Genomic DNA, 21,659 nt, shown 5'->3' on the forward strand with positions numbered 1-21,659 from the left:
GTCTCTTTGGTGACCTATTTAAATTTGTGTACATTATTGTACATAGAATAAAATGTTTTCACGTTTTTATGACAAAATTTGAACAAATAGCTTTTTAATAGATGTAATGATCATAAGGTGCGTCAACTGTGCCAAAGATTCCTCAATGAAATTTTATAATGCATCCAACTCGGGGCACTAGTTTTTCTTAAGAATGAGTGGGCGACTGCAAGTGTAAAATCAAGAAATCACACAAAAGTCAAATGTGTAAAGTGATTTGGTGTAGAGGAGAAAGGTTCCAGAGTATCAGTCCACTAGAAGTAATTAAAACTTTCTTTGAAATGTAAGTAGCTGAAATGTCAGTTCAGCTGAGTTCAGAAGGCACAAGTCAAAGGTAGAATTGAGAAATAGGCTTGTGTCAACTAAACTTTGGTGTAAACCAGAATGTGCTGTAGATATTTTTAGGTAAAATAGCCATTTTGTGTTTGCAATTATGTCATAAAATTGTCCTTTCAGACTTGATGAGATTACACAATAAAAATAGTGAGGCATTAAGTGAATGTCCCTAAATAATGAGGGGAGGAAAGTTGGTGCAGTGATACATCTTTAGCATCTACCAGAGAATTTTCTTTATTGAACATACACTAAGTTTCACCATGAAATTTCACATATGTGGTGGAAAATGGAAGACATGCAAGTTAATATTAAGAAAAAAATACTTTAGTGGTGTTGTTGTATAATGTATTGGCTAATTCCAGTGGATCTTCATCTCTTACTGCTGACATTATCTCCAGTATTTGACTAAAAAAAAAAAAAAAGAATGGTTAGCTTTAGCTTCTATGAAGGTCTTCTCTTTTAGAGATACTAGCACTTTTCACATGGTATATTGAAAGGTCTAACGTTTATCAATACATAAATTTCACTTATTACCAACAATTAGAGACAGTTTTAGAGCCCACTTCTATATAAACAGAGTCAAGTTCAAGTAAATTTTAAAACTGGCCAAATTATACCATAATCATGGGGTTAGCCTAATAGAAATGAGTCCTTTGAAGCTTAGGTCCTAACACATTCTTTAGTGGGCTATAAGCATTTTTTAAGTGTACATTAAAGAGAAATGTACACAACACCTGCTTAGGGTGCCTTTCTACGTTTGGTTTAGTTTGATTTACATTTGTTAGGAGTGTAGTGATGTTACCCAGAGGATAGCACCCAAAATTGGAAAGTCATTGCTTACTGAACCTACTCCTTTAGAAGCAGCAGGAAATGGCTCCATGAACTGGAAGCACAGTGACAATACTAGTACTGTGCTTGCTTCCTTGCAAGACAGAGGTCCACTTTTCAGTTTCTTTGTCTAAAATAATTATCAGTATTTCCTAGTATTATTATAGAGGTAAGATTTTTTTCTTTTTGGGGGGTGGGGTGGGGGGTCAGTTGCAAGGCTTGAACTCTGGGCCTGGGCACTGTCCCTGAACTCTTCAGCTCAAGGCTAGCATCTGCTAGTTGAGCCATAGTGCCATTTGTGATTTTCTAGTGGTTAATTGGAGATAAGAGTCTCATGGAGTTTAGTGCCCAGGCTGGCTTTGTACTGTGATCCTCAGATCTCAGCCTCCTAAGTAGGTAGGATTACAGGAATGAGCTACTGGTGCCTGGCTTTGAGGTAGGATAATTTTTATGCATGAAAGTTCCAGTCCAAATTAAACTTGAAATATTCTGTTAAGCTTTTGTTTTCTGTGGATATCCTAAATATGAACACCTAAAAGGCATTAAGAGTGGAGATTAACTGGAATTAAAAAAAATGTTCTGTATTAGTGACATAGAAGTATATATATATACTTGTTAGCATACAAACCAAACTGATTACACTAGATGTGTGCTATCTGAAAAAATACATTAAAATCTAATACCTAAGATATAGTAAACTATTTTTTCTAAGTAAACTTTAGAAGTTGTCCTCAATGTACTATAAATTGGATTCTTAAGTAGTGCTGGTGATGCTGCATAATTTAGAAGTTTGCAATGGCTTTGCTAAGATTATATGGTAGGGAATAATTGCTTTATTCGTATGTAGAAACTTGCTGCCATAGGTCTGTTGGTGTTAGATGTGAAGTTTATAGCTAGTTGCATTTCTTTTGCATCCAAACTGTTTCTGTGTAGCTTTCATGGTCTAGAGCTACAGTTACTCTAAAAAGAATGTAATAGCTTTTGTTTACTGTGGCACTCTTAGGCTAGGCAAAAGTTTTTAAAGTCTTGCAAGATCTCCTTTCCACACCTGATAATCAGTTATTCCTTAGGAGGGTGGGGGGGAAGAGAATTGTTCTGCTTTGAATCTTTTTGTTTCCTGATAAGATCTAAACTATTATTAAAGTTAGCATGCAAGAGCCCTAAGGACCTGGCCTTGCTTTGCCTTCTCAGACTTGACTCACACATACCCTGTGTACCCTGCTTTCTCCACACTTAAGTTCATTGTTCCCCTGGAGCCTCCCATGCCACTGTAGAGTGCCTTTGCTCAAGGTGTTTGGCTCAACTCCCAGTCATACTTTGTAAACAGCTGAAATGTCACCTTAGTAAAGTACTCTCAGTTCCCTCAGGGAAGACAGTTGCTATGTTTAAGGTCCCAGTCATAGATTTGTACCTCTGTAACAGTTGCATGATCTTGGACTCTTGTCTGCCCTCAGCTTGGGGAAAGCCAGGGTCCCTGACAGTCTCCGAGTGCCTGGCACAGCTCCTGACATAGCAGGAGCGCCAAAGAATTTATCTAAGTGGAGGGATGATCTCTATATAGATAAGTACAGGTAAAACTGCTAGCAGAATGGACATGATAAAAATGAATCTGTAAATAGGAATTAACTTGCCAGTTAGCAATTAGATCAGAGACATATGTGTGTGAAACATTTACATTTGTCAGGTTTTAAATGCTGGCTTTCCCAGGCTATACCCGCATAGCTAATTGAGCAAGTCTTCATGATTGTAATTTCATAGTTAACAGTCTTGTATTTAAAAACATCTTGAAATTTTGCCTTGCAAAGGTACAGCAAAAGTGAACAGTTATAATTTTATATAACATTAAGACAATTAAGAAAACTAAATCTGAATATAAAATTAGCCTCTACTATTCACTTGAAGCTACTGCTAGCAAAAAATTAGTTTCTCATCTAATATCTTTTCAGATCTCCAAATTTATTATTAGAAATTGCCTTTTCTGCTTGACTTTGCTACTTTCATAAGGTGATTTTTTTTTTTTTTTTGGCCAGTCCTGGGCTTAAGCTCAGGGCCTGAGCACTGTCCTTGGATTTTTCTCAAGGCTAGAGCTCTACTTGAGCCTCAGCACCACTTTCGGCATTTTCTAAGTATGTGGTACCAAGGAATCGAACCCGGGTCTTCGTGCATGCTAGGCAAGCACTCTACCACTAGGCCAAACTCCCGGCCATAAGGTGATTTTTAAAAATATTTTTTACTAACCCCCTAGAGGAATTCAAGTAAGTTCCTCACTAAGGATTTTTTTAGGTGTTTGCCAGAGCCACCAGGCTAGCATGATATTAAAGGAAAAGAACTTCTCGATTTTTTTTTTTCCTTTTGGTGGTATTCAGGTTTGAACTTAAATGGCTTCATGCTTCCAGAACTTTTTTTAGCTTTAGTGATTTTTCAGGTAGGATCCCAGGCTGCCTAGGCTGGCTGGGACGGCAGGCTTCACACCAAGGCCTTCCAATAGCTGAGATGACAGGTACAGATCACTCCTGGTTAATTTGTAGAGCGGGAATCTCAACTATTTGCCTGGGCTGGCCTCAAACCCTGAGCCTCCTAATCTCCACATCCAAGTATCTAGAGTTATGGAGATGAGCTGCCACACTTTTTTGCATTGATAAATTTAAGATATAGCTTAAATTAGTCATTCAATTACTTTTTTGGGGGAGGGGGTCATAGGGCTTTCCCGAGCTTTATAGCTCAAGGCTACTGCCATATCCCTGGGCTTGGGTGTTATCCCTGAGCTATTCAGCTCAAGGTTACCACCCTACCCTTGAGCCAAACCCCACTTCCCATTTTCTAGAGGTAAACTGAAGATAAGCATGCCAGGTCCTTTTGTGTTCAGGCTGGCTTCGAACCTTGATCCTCAGATCTCAGCCTCCTGAGCCGCTAGGATTACAAGTGTGAGCCACCACACCTGGCTCATTCAATTACTTTTAAAAATGGTATATTTAAAAGGAATTATATCTAAACAGTCCAGTATTTATATGAATATGTTGTACATATTGGAAACCATGTTAGGCTGATAGAGGACATACATAAATTACCTGATTGTATGAACAAAACAAACTGTATGCCACTAAACTGGTATAATCAACTTTTCCTGCTTAAGATTCTTTTCAGCTCTTTGACAGATGAGTTATAGCCTCTCCACATATTCTATATATTGTCACAGAATGAATCTGAGTTATTTTTAGGAAATACAAAGTTCTTTCCCCTCATCCCCACCCCCCTTTTTGGGGGGGAGGGGGTGGGAAAAGGAAATCCCAGTACCTGTCATTTGGTCCTGAGGCTTAGAGAAATGTTACTTGAATTGGGTTGCCAAATGATTTAAAATGCAGGTACCATCTGTTAAAGAACTGCTAAGGATCAGTACAGACTGCAGCAGGGAAGGTTCAGGAGAACAGAACTCAACCAGGTCAAGTGAGGGGCAAAATGCACAGCTTTTAGGTCTTTTTCCCTTCTATGAAATCACCAATAACAAGTTCATACACTGGAGCTGTAAAACCACACAGAAGCTGAGAGCAGCAATTCATGTGTCACACTTCAAGTCATTTTTTATCGAAGGGGTCTTTGACCTGAACTTAAACTTGGGTCATAGTGATGTGTCAATGTAGATTCAACCGCTATATCAGAACTGACTTGAACTTGATTTGGATTTCTCACAACTTCTGCCCTTGAGTTCATTCTGTAAGTGGCATTGGGAGGTGGTTTTCAATGATTCTGAAGGTTGAAAAAGCAAAGCACTTACATTATATGGCAGGGTTCATTTCTGTCTTTTAAACAATGTCCATGTTCCCACTTCTTTTTGGTAGGAAATGAAGTTTTTATATATTTTGATCCAGCATGTGTACTTTTGACTCCACACCAAGGTGCATCTAGTTAGGCAGAAAAAGAAATATTAATGGATTTACTTTTTCTTTTGGCAGTACTTTTTCTTTTCAGGGTCACAAACTTGCTAGAAGAGAGCTCTACCATAGTCACATCAAAGCCCTTTACAGCTCTAGTTATTTTTCAGATGAGGTTATGCAATTTTGTCCATGGCTGGCCTTAGCTTGCAATGTAGACTATGCCTCCAGCCTCCTTTGCAGCTGAGATCGCAGGCATACTGATGTATGCCCAGCATATTTGTTATAGGGTGCAGATAAAATGCTAAGTTTTTGCCTGGGGAGATACCTCCCTTTCTAGGCCTCCCAAGTATCTGGTATTAAAGAATATGAGCCACCATGCCCAGAGGCTTCCAATGGCAATATAACAGAAACCAGTTTTTAAAAAGCACAAGGTAGAATTCTAGGCTGCATATCAAATACTTTCCAAAACTTTTCTGCTGACAGTGTATGAGCAAGTGGTTGAGTGAGTGTATACTTAGCAAACATGACATAAAAACATTTAAAGTACATTTCTCTATTGCCTCCATGGAATGTGAAACTAGTGCCTTTGAGTACATATTTAATAGGTGCAATAACTTACATATTGTATCACTGCACCTTTAACAAAATCATTTTGTTTTCATGACTACACAAGTGTTTAAAAACAGAATGGCTCAGTCTTAGCTCTACCAAATATGCTGTGGAGTGAGAGCCTTGAATTAGGGTTCGTAAATAAGTTTTAGGTTTAAACCTTGATTTAAGAAGGATCACAAAAAAATTTCACACTAAGACAATTTGGTTTATATTTTTGTAGTGTTATAGAATCAAGCCATTATAAAAATGGTGGTGTGGGCTGGGAGTTTGGCCTAGTGGTAGAGTGCTTGCAACCCAGGTTCGACTCCTTGGTACCACATACATAGAAAAAAGCCAGAAGTGGTGCTGAGGCTCAAGTGGTAGAGCCTTGAGAAAGTCCAAGGACAGTGCTCAGTCCTTCAGCTCAAGCCCAGGACTGGCACACACACACACACAAATTGTGTTGTGTAAAAGAACTGAATAAATCCTAAAACCAAGACTAGTAGACTTGTTCAATTATATTCATAAATTTTGTTTAATGTCAGAATCTGACAATCTAAGATAGATAAATATGTACAACCTGTAAGTTATCAGACTGACATGCTATTAAAATTTATTTTTAGCTGAACTTTAAAATTGAAGATAAAACCCCCATGCTTAAGTACTTCACTAATAATCCCCCCAAACGTCTGCTACTTGACCCATGCTCCCAGCCCTGTATATGCTACTTAAAAGTACTTAATAGCTGGGTGTCATTGGTTTACATGCATAATCCTAGCTACACAGGAGGATCATGTTCAAAACAGCCCAGGCAGAAAAGTCTATGAGACTTTTTCTCGAATAAACTACCAAAAAGCTGGACATGGAACTCTGGTTCATGTGGTATAGTACTAACCTATAGAAGTTGTCCCTGGAGCACAAAAGCTCAGGGACAGCGCCTGAGTTCAAGCCCCAGGACCAGCACACACAAAGTACTTAATGCTAAGTTTGTAGTCAAATTTCCTTTTCTAGCTTTTTTTTTTCAGGGTGAGGGAGGTTATAATTTAATGTGAAACTTAAAAAGTTCTGAAAATATCAACTTACCAGTCTCAATCATTAACTTTTCACTAGGTATTGACTTCAGAACTTCCAAATTATCTTCAGTTTTCAGTGAGCTTTAAAAAAGAATATTTGCTTTTAAAACTAGCATTTAGTGAATAATTTTTTTTTTTTTGGTCAGTCCTGGGCTTGTACTCAGGGCCTAAGCACTGTCCTTGGGCTTTCTCAAGGCTAGAGCTCTACCAATTGGGCCACAGTACCACTTCTGGCCTTTTTCTATGTATATGGTACCAAAGAATCTACCACTAGGCCAAACTCCTGGCTCCATGAATGACTTTTAAATTATAAACTTGTTTAGAACCAATTTCAAAACATCTTCATAAACATCTGCATATTTCTTATCCTTCAGATTCCAGATTTAGATCAATTTCAATTAGATTTACCTTTTGAGGATACAATTTTTCAGGCTTATTAATACAATAATTCTGTAACAGTCTTAAGTAAAACTTTATTTTTTTGCTACCAATACTGGGGCTTGAACTCAGGGCCCTGGGCACTATCCTTTAGCTTTTTCTTTCAAGGCTTTACTTTACTACTTGAGCTATAGCTTTACTTCCAGCTTTTTGATCTTTAACTGGAAATAAGAGTCTCATAGACTTTCTTGCCCCGAATCACCTCAGTCCTCAGATCTCAGCCTTGTGAGTAGTTATGACTACAAGTGTGAGCCACCAACATCTGGCTCTAAAATATGACTTTAAAATTCATTTGTATAACTTGGAATTCAAAACGCTGCTAACTTTCGTTTCAGCCTGGGACAAGGGATTACTGCTACCAAACCCTCCTTTCACTCTCACAGAATCATGTGTGCCACAGTTTCTTAGAAAGAATGAACTCCACTCCTTGGCCTCGACTAGCTTTGGGTTAACAGGATGATATGACTCCGGGCAGTGTTCTAAGGTTTGGATGAAAAATGGTATCTGAGTAGCATGCACTGATAACTGTTTATTACCTCTTCAGCCTAGTGGCCAGATTGAAAACATGAACAATGGCAGCGAGTGTGGCAGAGTTCAGAGTGGGCATGCATGCAACACTAGTAGAAAGCTGTTAAGTATTTGGTGTTAAGAATTCACTTAATATTTTCCAGCAATTTTATGTTCAGAGCCAAACTGAGCAGGAGGTAGCAATTCACACTTCATGTCCCCATATATGTACACCAGCCTGCTTCACCCTCCAGATTCCACACCAGTGGTACAGTTGTGAGAATTGATAACTGTAGATCACTGTGGCTCAAAGGCCACAGTTTATATTGAAGTATTTTTCCCCCCATGGTACTGAGGCTTGAACTCAGTCAGAGCCTCACAACAACTACTAGGTAAAAACCCTTCCAGCCCTTCTTTGGGCTGGTTACTTTTGAGATAGGATCTCACTTCCTGCCTAGTTTCAGTTGAGAAGGGCCTATGAAAACTACCCAGGCTGACCCTGAACCTTGATTTTCCCAGTGTCAGTCTTGTAGGAGTAAAGCATGATCCAGTAGCACCTAGCTAGGGTTAGTTTCTGATGTACAGTCTATGGTTTAGGGCAAATGATCTCTATCTACCATCATTACCAGTATGGACAAATGGCATACATCCTCCCATTACTATGAGTACAGATGGCATATCCACCATTATAGTATACAAGTCATTTCCCTGCCTAAAGAATCTGTACTCTTTCTCTCTCCTTACTGTGGCAATCACTGATCCATTTACTATCTCTTCAAAATAACTTCAAAATAAGAAAAAAAAAAAACTGTTTTGGTGAAGCCAGTAGACTTGTTCCCCAGTCACAGCACAGCAGAGAGCAGATGAAAAATGAGAAATGACTTATGTTATGCTTAATTGCTAAATGAGAGAGACAAGCAAAACTAATTCATCTAAGAAATTCTTAAAAACTAGGTGCCTACAGGGTGGGGGGAGGTAAATGGGGACAAAAACATGAGAAGGGGTAGCAATGATAAGCAATGTACCTTCTATCTGGCAAATATAATGTAACCCTTCTATTAATTACAATAAAAAAAAAACAACTAGGTGCCTAGAAACTGGGATAAGGCAGGGAATGGAAACTAAATATTTAAAAAATCTAAAGAAATGATGGAGCTTCAAAATTATCTGTGATGAGAAAATGAAGAGCCTAAATTAGGGAGGAGCTAGACAATGAGGTATAGAGGTAGGACTACTTACTGAACATCAAGGATCTTTCTAGCCCCTCTACTCCAGAACACGGTCACTTGCATTTATATATTGCTACTTTCTGTTCCAGCAGGAACCACATAATCCCTATCTGGAGAAACCAAATGAACCCAAGAAAGATCTATACAAAATGATATTTGGGAATCTCTGATTGGAAGAAAAGTCACACAGCCATCTGGGATGGATTGTTTCCAACAGAGTTTCCAAATGCAATCCACCCCCCAATGGACAGTGAAGGCCTGCCTGACATTGGAAAAAAGCCCCCATAAGTTTGGCTTGGTGGTAGAGTGCTTGCCTTGCATGCACGAACACCCGGGTTCAATTCCTCAGTACCACATACATAGAAATGGTGCTGAGGCTCAAGTGGTAGAGATCTAGCCTTGAGGAAGTCCAAGGACAGTGCTCAAGCCCTGAACTCAAGCCCAGGACTGGCAAAAAACAAAAACAGGACTCCAGTAGAGGAAAAAGGATCCAAGAGAGAAGCAGTAAAGCAATCGGGAAGTAACTTTCAACACTGACTCATCTTTAGAGAGATGAGAAGATACTGCATCTGTGAAGACCACAGAAAAGAGCTTTAAAGATTGAAAACAAAGGATGATTACTTCTCTTTAAAAGACTAAGTATTTTTTTTTATTCCTGGAAAGAGAAAAAAAGAAATTGTAGAATAAAAATCTCAGAGCTATCTGAGTTAGAGGGATGGAGGGAGGGATGGAGGGAAAGAAAGAAAGAGAGAGAGAGAGAGAGAGAGAGAGAGAGAGAGAGAGAGAGAGAGAGAGAGAGAGAGAGAGAGAGAGAGAGAAAGAGAAAGAGGTTCTCCAGGATAGATATGATGAGCTCCAGTTGGAAGAGGCCAGTAAGAGAGCAGCACAGGTGACAGAAAAACAAACACATCATGACAGCGTTGTGAAATTTCTGAATGACATCAGAAGGCATGCATCCCAGAGGAGAACCTCAGCAGGTCACAGGGAAAGGGCTGGGAATCTGCGCAGTCACAGCTCATCATCAGTGCTGAACCTTACAACATAGGACTCAGTCTCAGTGAAAATGTTTTCTAACCTTGAATCTGATGCCCAGAAAAGCTGTCAACCAAAAGTGGGCTCTCCTTTCTTTTCATTGTAACTTGGGGAGAAAAAGTCAATTCCCCAAACAATGCAAAACTCTCAAAACATTTACTTCCCATAAAAAGATTTCTCAGGAAACAAAAGTATTCCAACAAAGCAAGCCAAACCAAGAAAATTAGACTGGAAAATAGGAGTTTTATAATGGAAAACACTAGTCCACACTGAAGCAAAAAAGCAAAAGGAACTATCAGACTATCTAGATAGATTTCCTCGTACGGGAAACCAGCTAAAAATATTTTTACTGAACTTAAGAATGTGAGAGTACTTTTTTTTTTTTTTGAGACAGGGTCTCAATACGTAGCATAGTGAAATGTAATCTTGAATTTGCGATCCTTCTGCCACCACCTCCCAAGTGGTATAAGAAATATTCGCATGGTGGCCAGGAGCATAGCATAGTGGTAGAGTGCTTGCCTAGCATACATGAAGCCCTGGGTTTGATTCCTCATATACACAGAAAAAGCTGGAAGTGGTGCTGTGGCTCAAGAGGAAAGCCCAGGAACAGTGCTCAGGCCCTGATTCAAGCCCCAGGACTGGAATGAATATATATATATATATATATATATATATATATTTTATATGCATGGTATATACCACAAAGGTCTGTCAACAATATTACATAAAATAAAACCAAAAGTCTAAAATAATTACACTAGCAAAGTACAGAGAGAGCATTGGAGGTGGTGGTTAGTGTAGTATGGACCTGAAAAAATTGGATCAATTATGAACTAATAGTATGTGTATATGATCTAGACGTGGAGCCACAAACAGAACAGGGGCACCCCTGGAAAAGCTGACACAGTGCAAAGGATAATTGCTCCTAAGTATTTAGGTACTACTTGACTTTTTAAGCATTAGGCATGCATTCCTTGAAATATCAGTTTACAAATTAAGCCATTAACTTATATGTGGAAGAAGCACCTAGGACATTGAAATGCTAGACTTTATACAAATAGTAGTAAATTCTCAGATTTGACTTCCTTAAGATTTTATAAATAGTGTAATCAGAAAACTGATCATATTAGAGAAAAAGCACTGAAGAAGAAATCAAGTCATATATTTTGTGATCTATTTAATGGGCTGCATTGACATCCTATGAGAAGACCTGTTGGAAACTCTTACATATCTGATGGAAAACAAGCCAAGTCCAGCCCAGGAACCTAGCTGTGTTGGCCAGCTGCACTGCGTGTTAGAAGTTTATTCTAGCATTCCAGCAGAAAGCTCACTGAGCAAGGAGTAAAGGGCAAATTCTCACACTTAGAGTAACTTTATACCTGTTCCTTAATTCCTGGCTCATGAGCCTAATTCTTGGTCTACAGAGATATATAAGTAATTGTGGTAGAACCACCTAGGTATGTATGCATACACAATGTTGTGAACACGTACATATGTTTGAATGGATAGAATGACCTGAGAGTAGATTGGTAAAGAAAGCTAGTAGCGGCCATCAACACAAATTGTTCCCAATTTATTACAAAGTATAAAACTTTGAAACTTTGACTTGTAATTACATTTTACTATTTATTTTTGTAAGTAACGAATTACTAAATGTTAGGCAATGATCAATGCCAAGCACACATAAAAACTGGTAATAAAAATCTTAACCAACAGGGAACTGGTGTCTCATGCCTACAATCTTCACTACTCAAAAGGCTGAGATCTAAGGATTGTAGTTCAAAGACAGCCTGGGTAGAAAAATCTGTTGACACTTAGATCTCCAAATAACTACTAAAATGCTGGAAGTGGAGCTGTTGTGGTAGACCAGTAGCCTTGAGCAAAGTTTACAAAATAAAAAGCAAAAAAGCTCAAGGACAGCACCTGGGTGAGCTCAAGCCCCAGCACTGGCGCCAAAAATAAAAACAAAAACAAATGTTACCAACAACTCACTGCAAAAAACCTGAAGAAATCGATTTAAGATGAAAGTTAAGCGAAAAACATACTCTAAGAACGTACCAACCATTAAACCCAATGTAAAGGTCCAAGTCAATCAAGGCAGCTGCTGCTTCTTTGGTGCCATCAAAGGAATGCACCTAGGAACAGAGAGGTAAGTTGATAGTATAGTAATTCCTTTAAAATTGTGGCAACATGACTTCCTAAGAAAAAGAGATGTATATATAAGGGTTTGGGACCACAGTTTCACATGTGGTAGTAGTCCCTACAGTTTATTTTTTGTTTGTTTTTGTGGCTCATGGGGCTTGAACTTGGCCTCAGTGTTGTCCCTGAGCTCTTCAGCTCAAGGCTACCACCCTACCCTGAGCAAAGCAACATTGCCTGTTTTCTAGAGGTTAATTGGAGATAAGAGTCTCAGGTCCTTTTGTGCTCAGGCTGGTTTTGAACCTTGATCCTTAGATCTCAGCCTCCTGAGTAGCTAGGATTACAGGTGAGACACTGCACCTGGCAGTAGTCCCTACAGTTTTAACTCAAGTCATTTCCAGTCACTATCTCCACTGATGTAAGCAAGATGCCCAGCATCCCTTCCACAGTGGCTATGTTGTTGTTGGCACCAGTACCACCTCCAGGATGGGCACAGGTGGGGGTAGGAAGCCATGGTCTTCGGCAAAAGCAGGAAGCAAGTCAGAAATGTCATAACATTATTTAAAGTACATTGACAGTCTTATGTTCTATTAAAGTGTACTTGTTTACTTTTCAAATCCAGTAGCATTGAGGCAAGTTTTAAGAAGCTCTCTAAAGAGTCAAGAACATTGCTTTAAAAATGTTGATTGTTGGCGAGGTGCCAGTGACTCATGCCCATAATCCTAGCTACTCAGGAGGCAGAGTTCTGAGGATTGTAGTTCAAAGCCAGCCCAGGCACAAAAATCTGTGAGACTCTTATCAATTAACCACCAGAAAACCTGAAGTAGTGCTGTGGCTCAAGTGCCAGAGTACTAGCTTTGAGCTGAAGAGCTCAGGGAAAGCGCTCAGGCCCAGACTTCAAGCCTCACAACCAAACAATCAAAAAGTTAATTGTTGTAAAGCAGAGAGGATTAAAACGCTAGTTACTGCCTTTGGAAATGGCTAAGTTTGGGCATAATTTTTCCATATTTGGGGTGTTATGTAATCAACACCATTAATGAACATCAATAACCAATACAAGAACTTTATTGGGTGGGAGAGGTGGTTCTGGGGTTTGCTGAGCCATGTCATGCCAACACCCTGACAACTCATTCATACTTACCACTCCACCCACACACCGATCTCTGTTTCTTTTCATTATGTCTGTGAATTCAAAACAAAGAACTTTCAGCTAGTAGCACAAGTCCTACAAAATGCTTAAATTCTATATATTACTTTTAACTCACCCAAAAATTCAGCATGTGAATTTCGACAATGAAGAAACATTGGTAATTTTGTTTGCTCTGACAGTTCAAATTGTTTTTCAAAATATCTGTATAATGGAAGCAAAATTTCCACATTAAAAATTTTATTTTAGCATGAGAAATAATCAAGTCAAATAAGTACTTTGTTGTTGCTATTGTTTTGCCATTCCTGGAGCTTGAACGCTGGGCCTGAGCACTATCCTTGAGCTTTCCTCAAGGTTAACGCTCTACCACTTGAGCCACAGCACCACATCTAGCCTTTCTATGTATATGGTACTAAGGAACTGAACCCAGGTCTTTGTGAATGCTAAGCAAGCACTCTACCACTAGGCCAAACTCCTGGCCCCTCAAATAAGTTTTGTTTTTTTTTTTTTGCCAGTCCTGGGCTTGAGCTCAGGGCTTGAGCACTGTCTTTGGACTTTCTCAAGGCTAGCACTCTACCACTTGAGCCTCAGCACCACTTCTGGCTTTTTGCTATGTATGTGGGGTACCGAGGAATCGAACCCGGGTCTTTGTGCATGCTAGGCAAGCACTCTACCAACTAGGCCAAACTCCCGGCCCCATCAAATAAGTTTTTAATGACAGAATTTTATTCTGTAGATATGTCAGTATGAAACTCCTGAATTCAACATGAAAACACATTAGGCTAGCCAAGTACAGTGGCTCACTCCTGCATTGCTAGCTACTCAGGAGGCTGAGATCTAAGGATCCAGGTTCAAAGCCAGATCAGGCAGGAAAGTCTGTGAGACTCTTATCTCCTCCAATTAGCCACTAGAAATCCGGAAGTGGTGCTGTAGCTCAAGTGGTAGAGCGCTAGTCTTGAGCTGAAGAGCACAGGGACAGAGTTCAGGCCCCATGACAAAACAAAACGAAACAAAACCAAAAAAATGTATCAAGCTTAGCAGAGGGTTTTCATAATACAACTTCTCAAGAGGGAAACTTCATTCTGGATTTACTATACAACTGCTGGGTAAGTAGGTAGTATTATACACTGATGGTTAGAAAAGTTCCATTAGATTTGTTTATACTCCTATGTCATAAGAGGGGATTCATTGATGCTTCAAAAAGTACAAGTTTCTTGACCAAATTGCAGCAAATGAAGCAGGCACCCATCCACAGAATGTGTCGGGTGCCTGAAAGATGCTGCCTCCACTGTGGGGAGCAGGGGTTGTTACTGTCACATCCAGGTGAATAGCTGGGAGCCAGGAAGAAGTTGGTTGGCTGTGCCCCTTGCAACCCAGTTGTTGTTTTTTTTCAAACATGTTGTCACAAAAGAAGTTACTGCCATATAGCAAAAAAAGATTCTCTGAAAGAATGAATTTAGGGCCAGAGTGTGGATCAAGTTGTAGAGCACCTGCCTAGCAAGTTTGAACCCTGAATTAAAACCACAGCAGTACAACAAAGAAAAAAAAAAGAAAAGATGAAAATAAAAGAATAAAATGGCCACTCTGAATATGCTAATGGTCTTGGTAAAATGTTTCCTAGTGCCACACATCACACCTCATTTGATTATTAAAATAACCTAGAGATGCTGGTTTCTGAGAGGTACAGTATTTGTCCAAGATCACAGAGGACAGGCAGACCTGTAGCCAGAAGTTTAGTGATTTAATTCCAACCCAAGTTCAGATGATCCCAATTGGTTAAACTCTGAGGAAGCTCCTCCCATGTCTCCAGAGTATAGTGACAACATGCAGAAGACAAAATGGGAGAGTGTCATTTTAACAGTATCCCCTTGTAGCTTACTGTTTTCTAAATTGGCTTTACCTCTTCTAGGTCCTGGAATTTGTGAAAGCAGTATTTATGTAGCTTGAAATTCTTTTGCTGTATTTTCCTGTATCTGAATTTCTGGCATGTAGAACTATTTTCTTAGAGGACTTTTTTGTACTAATGCTAACTTTTAAAATTAGAAATAGAAATATACTTCATAAGAAAAAGCCTTCCTAAATTAGCTGGTCTAACAAACCCAATATCTGCCTTTTTAAATCAACTTTTCAAATTCTGTTGGGCTAGGATAAACAGATATTTTCCTTTAAGTGCTGACCATGTTGCAGTATAGGAAATATTGGTGACAACTTGGAAGAAGAGAAGATCTTAAGAGTTACTACAAGCACGAATCAGGTGCCATTGTGTAATTCGGTTTCTACGAGGCTCCTGGATGCAGTAAGGAATGCTGCCCATCCTGTGCTCACCACTCACTCCATACTGCTATTTCCACACACAATTCCACCGACCAAGCCAAAGGAACCTGTTACACATTTATGGAGCCTAAAAGTTTGGAAATTAGCCTTCTATTCTAGAAGAGGCAAAAGAAAACTTAAAGCAATATGCCCATGTAATTTTATATAATTTGAGAAAATAAGGTCTCCAAGTTCAAGTGAGCTGGGTATCATCTAGAAAGCCACACTGGGGAAAAAAAAAAAAAAAACAACTTATCATGATACAAATAGAAAATAACTAGCAGATAACACTGATGACTTTAAGAAACATTTCACCATGCTAAATTGGGATCTATCATGAGACTTTTCTGCTTTCTTTAGTTATAATTTCTCTCAGTTCATAAATGAAACTCGTTAAACGAAACTGGTTCTTTACCTGAGTTAGACCTGCTTGCTTTTGCACAGCACAGCTGTGATTTGATTCAGGATGAATTAAAGTTTAAGGACAATACTATGTATGGGCACGGGCTTGGAAATGTCAGTTTTAGACTAGCAGTTGTTATTTCCTAGGGTGGGGGCAAGCCAAAAGCAGGCTGACAACAATCATGGCCTCCATCTCCTCTCTATGGCTGCCTCCATCCTGTTCTTCCTCTTCCACCTAAGAGGAGCTCATGCAAACCAGAGTGTAGTCTGTCCTTCTTCACCTGGTCACAGACCTCACTATCCAGAAATTCTGGACAGTGAGGTTATGATCAACTCCAACCTGCTCTTTGTTATGATAGTTTTCAATCAGGGTGGACAGACAAAATTCCAACTTAAGATGGAGCAGTGGGGGATGAGGGGAATACACTTCACACATAATTGGAAAAAAGAAACCTAGGGCATGAAATTATTTTTGTTTGTTTTTGCCAGTCCTGGGGCTTGAACTCAGGGCCTGAGCACCAACCTTGGGCTTTCTCAAGGCTAGAGCTCTACCACTTGAGCCAAAGCATCATTTCTGGCTTTTTCTATGAGTGTGGTATCAAGGAATTGAACCCGGGTCTTCATGCATGCCAGCAAGCACTTTACCAATAGGCCAAACTCCCAGCCCTAGCATAAAATTATTGATTTAATCAAGATAAGCATAGAAGCTAAGGATTTTGTTCTGTGGAAGTAGGCCTAGGTTCAATCCCAGTACAGGGGGAAAAAGTCAGATAGTAATTATTATCTGAATATTAGAAGATAATTTGGTCTATTTTCTCCTTTGTAAATTAGACAGGTCATTTATTCTCAAAAGCTCTTTAGAGACAGAATACCTGCTTATTTTGTATACTTTTGAGCTCCCAGCAGTTGTTGGCACAAAGTACTCAATAAATATTTGTTCACTGAATGAATAACTAAATTAACTTAGAAGGAATTGATAATTATTTCTAGCTGGAATGATAGCTCAGTGGTAGAGTGCTGACCTAGCATGAGGCTTGGGTTGAATTCGTGGCACATAAAATGTTCTCGATTTAAATTGAGACTATACCTTCATTTTTCTGTTTAAAATAGCTCTGGCTCACCAGTAGGACAGGCTATAGTTGAAGGACGTCCTTAACACTATGAGCTTTGGAATTGCTCAGAAGTTATGAACTTAAGATGGTTTATATTGAAGGATTCTTTCTGTTCCAAGTGAATAATATCTACTTTCTAGCAAGAGTAAAATATGTTTCTTGGGCCTGGAGTGTGGCCTAATGGTAGAGTGCTTGCCTAGCATGCATGAAGACATGGGTTCGATTCCTCGGTACCACATATATAGAAAAAGCCAGAGTGGTGCTGTGGTTCAAGTGATAGAGAGTTAACCTTGAGAAAGCCCAAGTACAGTGCTCAGAACCTGAGTTCAAGCCAGAACTGGCAAAAAAAAAAAGTGTTTCTTGTTTTGGTGATTGATCCTTATAGTCCTCTCAATATTCCTTGGTTTTATATCATATACTTAACTAAATTAAATCACTGTCTAGGAGTATTAAACACGTTTGTTGGAATGCTTAGTTGTGTTAAACACATTTATTGCACTGTTTCTTCAGGGCCTTGGCACTATACCTGAACTTTTTTTTCCCTCCCACTCAAGACTAGCACTTTATCACTTTAAGTCATAGCTCCACTTCCAGTTTTCTGGTAAATGAAGATAAAAATTTCACTGACTTTTCTGTTCGGGCTGGCTTTGATCTAAAATCCTCAGATCTCAGCTTCCTGAGTGGCTAGATGTGAGCCAGTGCGATCGGCTCAATTGAATTGTTTCTATCCCGTGAATTATGTATAATTAAGCATGGACTTTGTTTCATCTAACTTTTGATTCACACAAAGGAAAACACAAACATTCTAATACTTAATCTAATGAGATGTTCAATTATTAAGTTTTTTTAATCACTCAAAATTTACAGTAATTTCTAAAATTAATAAATGTTCTTACTTGAGCTGAGTATCTTTGGGACAAAACTGAAGTCGGTCAAAATCTTTAAAAGATTAAAAAAAAGAATAATTACTCAGGATTATTACAGAACTACTCAGTTATTTCAAACACGGTTGTTTTAAGTGTTTAAATTGGCACTTACCAAGTCCACATTCCCCTATTGCTACAACCTTCCCTTTATTGTTTTCAGCAACACTTAGCAACTCCATTAGGTAAAGATCAGGATTATCCTTTTCAAATTCACTACATCTTGTAGGGTGACATCCAACTGTACTGAAAAACATATCTAAAATAAAATTACATCTAGGGGTTATTGTTAGTATCTTCATGTTTCTATTTAACATGCAAAAATTCAAACAACTTCAACTGATTTTAATTGCACAAATGATTCAAAGTAACAGAATTATATTATGCTAATCATATAAGAATTTTTGGATTACCATAACAAAGTAGTATATGCCTATCAAAATTGCCTTAATGTGTTAATAAAATCATCAATTCTTTCCAAAGCTTGGTAAGTACTGAGCATGACAGAATGGAAAGTGAAACTATTGCTTGAAATGTCATCATCTAATTTATCTTTCATCGTCATGTTCATGTGACTGCTGCAATTCATGAATATAATAATACAGTTAAAATGTATTCCTCATAAAAAAGTTAATAGCAAGAGTGACTTTAAGGAGCAAATGAAAAATCAAAATGACTTTAAAAGTGGGTAGGAGGTAGCTCAATGGTGGTCTGGATAGCACGAAACAGGCCCAGCACCAAACAACAACAACATCAAAGGTTTATGCAGGTTACAAGGAACTACATGTGAATGCACGGAGGTGGTGTGGAACCTTTCTTCAGCTCTCCTGCACATATCTGTAGACAAAAGGCAGCCCTATGAAGCTATGAGGACAGGAGGTATATAAAAAGAAATGGGAAAGGGCTAGTAAGATAGTTTGGTAATGAAAAGTACAGAGAAAATATTTCTATAATTTGAAGATGCACGGAGGGTGATTATTTTTGTCTTTGTTGTTTTTGTTTTGTCAGTTGTGGGACTTGAACTTTGGGCCTGGGCACTGTCCCTAAACTCTTTAGCTAAAGGTAGTGCTCTACCACTTTGAGCCACAGCACCAGTTTCAGTTTTCTGGCACTTAATTGTAGAAAAGAATCTCACAGACTTTTTGGCTGTGAACTGTGATCCTCAGATCTCAGCCTCCTGAGTAGCTAGGATGATAGGTGTGAGCCACCAGTGCCTGGCTTATTTTTGTTTTTAATCACTAAGAAAATATGCCAGTTTATCTTATTAAGTATATATTTTAGAAAGATTTCTATAAAAGACTGGTTTTAATAAGATTTCATATGCAAAAGAAATCCATCTGTATTTTCAAAGATCATGTGTAATATGGGCATTCCCGGTGTGTATGTAATACATTAGGCATATAAAAAAGCTAAATAAATGATAAATGAAGTGTTATAAAACTCGAGTCTTTCAAGAATTCCAAAAACATTAAGATTGTAAGTAAGTATAAAATGTGTGAACATCAAAGGAGCATAAGAAGAGTATATTACATTGCTACTTGCATTCCAGGGGCCTGATTCAGTGTCAGGTCTACAAATCAACATTTAATAAGGCAGCCTGGGATACAAGCCTATAAATCCCAGGCACTTGGAAATCTGAGGCAGGAGGATCAAGAGTCAAAGTTAGTCAGAATATGGCAGGACTCGCCTCAAAAAGAAAAAAGTCTATGAATTGATCCTTTATAGCATATGTTTAAAAGGAGTAAACAACTCATTTTTTAAATATATACAGCTAAAAATTTCATTCTAGCAATTCTTTTGTGTGAGGTGTGTGGTGTGTGTGTGTGTCTGTCTGTCTGTCTGTCTATGTGTGCTGGGGGTTGAACTCAGGCCTGGGAACCGTTCCTTAGCTTTTTCACTCAAGGCTGGCACTCTACCACTTGAGCCACAACTTCATGTCTGGCTTTTTGGTGATTAACTGGAAATAAGAGTCTAATGGAGTTTCCTACCCAGGCAAGTTTCAAATCATGTCCTCAGCTTTCAACCTCTTGGCTAGCTAGAATTACAGGCCTGAGCCACTAGCACCCACTCAGAAAATTCTTAAGATTAAATTATACACCTGGATTACTTTATCCTCACTTAACTGAAATATTAAAACAATCTTTGTTTTATCAAACACCTGACACACCCATCAGCCCTCTGAAGTTTGTCATCTTAATTGTGTCCTATTTAAATCAGTCCATTTTGGTGGCCAGGAGCATGGCCTAGTGGTAGAGTGCTTGCCTACCATGCATGAAGCCCTGGGTTCAATTCCCCAGTACCACACACACAGAAAAAGCCAGAAGTGGTGCTGTGGCTTAAGTGGTAGAGTGCAAGCTTAAGAAAGCCCAAGGACAGTGTCCAGGCTCTGAGTTCATGCCCCAGGACTGGCACAAAAAAAAATAAATAAATAAAGCTTTCCATTTTCCTACTGTTTCTACAGTCAGGATTCATTATATCTGTACCTGAAGCAGTTCTCAGAAAGATTTCTTCAAAATCATTTAATTCATATTGTTTTTGTTAAAAGTAATATGATGATACCATTTGTTTGTGCCAACTGAAGTGCATCTTTACTGTCTTGTAGATTTCCACCAGTAATCATAAACTGAAACAGAGAGAAAATAAGCTGACTTCAACATATCAATGAAACTCTCCTATGTCTTCCCACTTCTTTATTGCAGAATGCCTGTTCTCTGTCTTACGTTTCCTTCAGACATCAGGTAATGAAAGTCTGATAAAAGACTTTTATCAGTTAGTCTAAATCAGTAATTCAATAGTGTAGATTAGCTTGGTGGTTCTCCCAGTGTGGCCCAGGAAAAAGTGCCAGGATGTATAAGAGGTCAAAACTACTTTCATAACAATACTTGGGCACTGTTTGTCTTTATCACTTTCAGCCTATCACATTAAGTCTTCTAGAAGCTACTGAACATGTGACACCACAATAGACTGACCACAAAGATGGATGAGAAAATCCAGTTGTCTATGAAGCTAGTTATTATACAAGACTTAAAAGAATGCAAAACATGCCAGGTGCAGTAGCTCAGGCCAATAATCCTAGCTACATAGGAGGCTGAGATCTGAGAATCGCAGTGTAAAACCAGCCTGGGCACTAAAGATCGTGAGACTCTTATCTCCAATTAACCACTAGAAAACCAGAAGTGGCGCTGTGGCTCAAGGGTAGGACAGCAGCCTTGAATTTAAGAGCTCAGGGATAAGGCCCAGGCCCAGGGGTAAAGTGGTAGTCTTCAGCTGAAGAGCTCAGGGACAGTGCCCAGGCCCAGAATTCAAGCTCCATGACTGGTGGGGGTTGGGGAGAAGAATGCAAAAACAATCCCTTTTTTTTGCTAAAGTTTGTTTTGGAAAATGCTGATATAAAATAGAATATAGTTTTCATAAAAAATACTATTTATGCTATATAATAGTTTGCTGTTATTCTAAAATGAATAAATATTTTAAATTGTTTCAATTTCTAAGATATATCAGTAGACATAACCCAAATAATTAAAGCTCTTAAAGACTATAGAAAGATTCAGAAAAGGAAAAGTACAGTGACAAATTCACTGTAGAGAAGTTATGGCTCTTGGTAAATATGCATTTTTCTAAAGCCTTGTTTGTGCTGGGGCTTGAACTCTAGACTTTGTGCTTCCCCTCTACTTTTTC

The 21,659-nt window shown here is 38.7% G+C and overlaps 1 protein-coding gene across 7 annotated transcripts in view; it reads right to left on the reverse strand.

The window, feature by feature from the left end:
• Window positions 1-81: 81 nt before the first annotated feature.
• Tatdn1 (TatD DNase domain containing 1) overlaps window positions 82-21,659 on the reverse strand; it is a 32,653-nt gene continuing 11,075 nt past the window's right edge. For 2 of the 7 annotated variants that reach the window (XM_090339370.1, XM_090339368.1), the window contains 6 exons: window positions 13,350-13,435; window positions 13,226-13,266; window positions 12,004-12,080; window positions 6,750-6,820; window positions 4,976-5,102; window positions 82-780 (listed from right to left, as the gene is read on the reverse strand). In XM_090339370.1, coding sequence (XP_090195496.1) covers window positions 684-780; window positions 4,976-5,102; window positions 6,750-6,820; window positions 12,004-12,080; window positions 13,226-13,266; window positions 13,350-13,389 — 453 coding nt within the window. In that variant the 5' untranslated portion in view covers window positions 13,390-13,435 and the 3' untranslated portion in view covers window positions 82-683. Of the gene's footprint in view, window positions 781-4,975; window positions 5,103-6,749; window positions 6,821-12,003; window positions 12,081-13,225; window positions 13,267-13,349; window positions 13,436-14,950; window positions 15,074-17,954; window positions 17,998-18,096; window positions 18,241-20,464; window positions 20,605-21,659 lie in introns of those variants that run through there. The other 5 variants (XM_090339364.1, XM_090339366.1, XM_090339365.1 and 2 more) reach the window with 5 other exon arrangements.

Source organism: Megascapheus bottae, chromosome 9, assembly GCF_031878675.1.
Source record: "Megascapheus bottae isolate mThoBot1 chromosome 9, mThoBot2.hap1, whole genome shotgun sequence".
Classification (NCBI taxonomy): domain Eukaryota; kingdom Metazoa; phylum Chordata; class Mammalia; order Rodentia; family Geomyidae; genus Megascapheus; species Megascapheus bottae.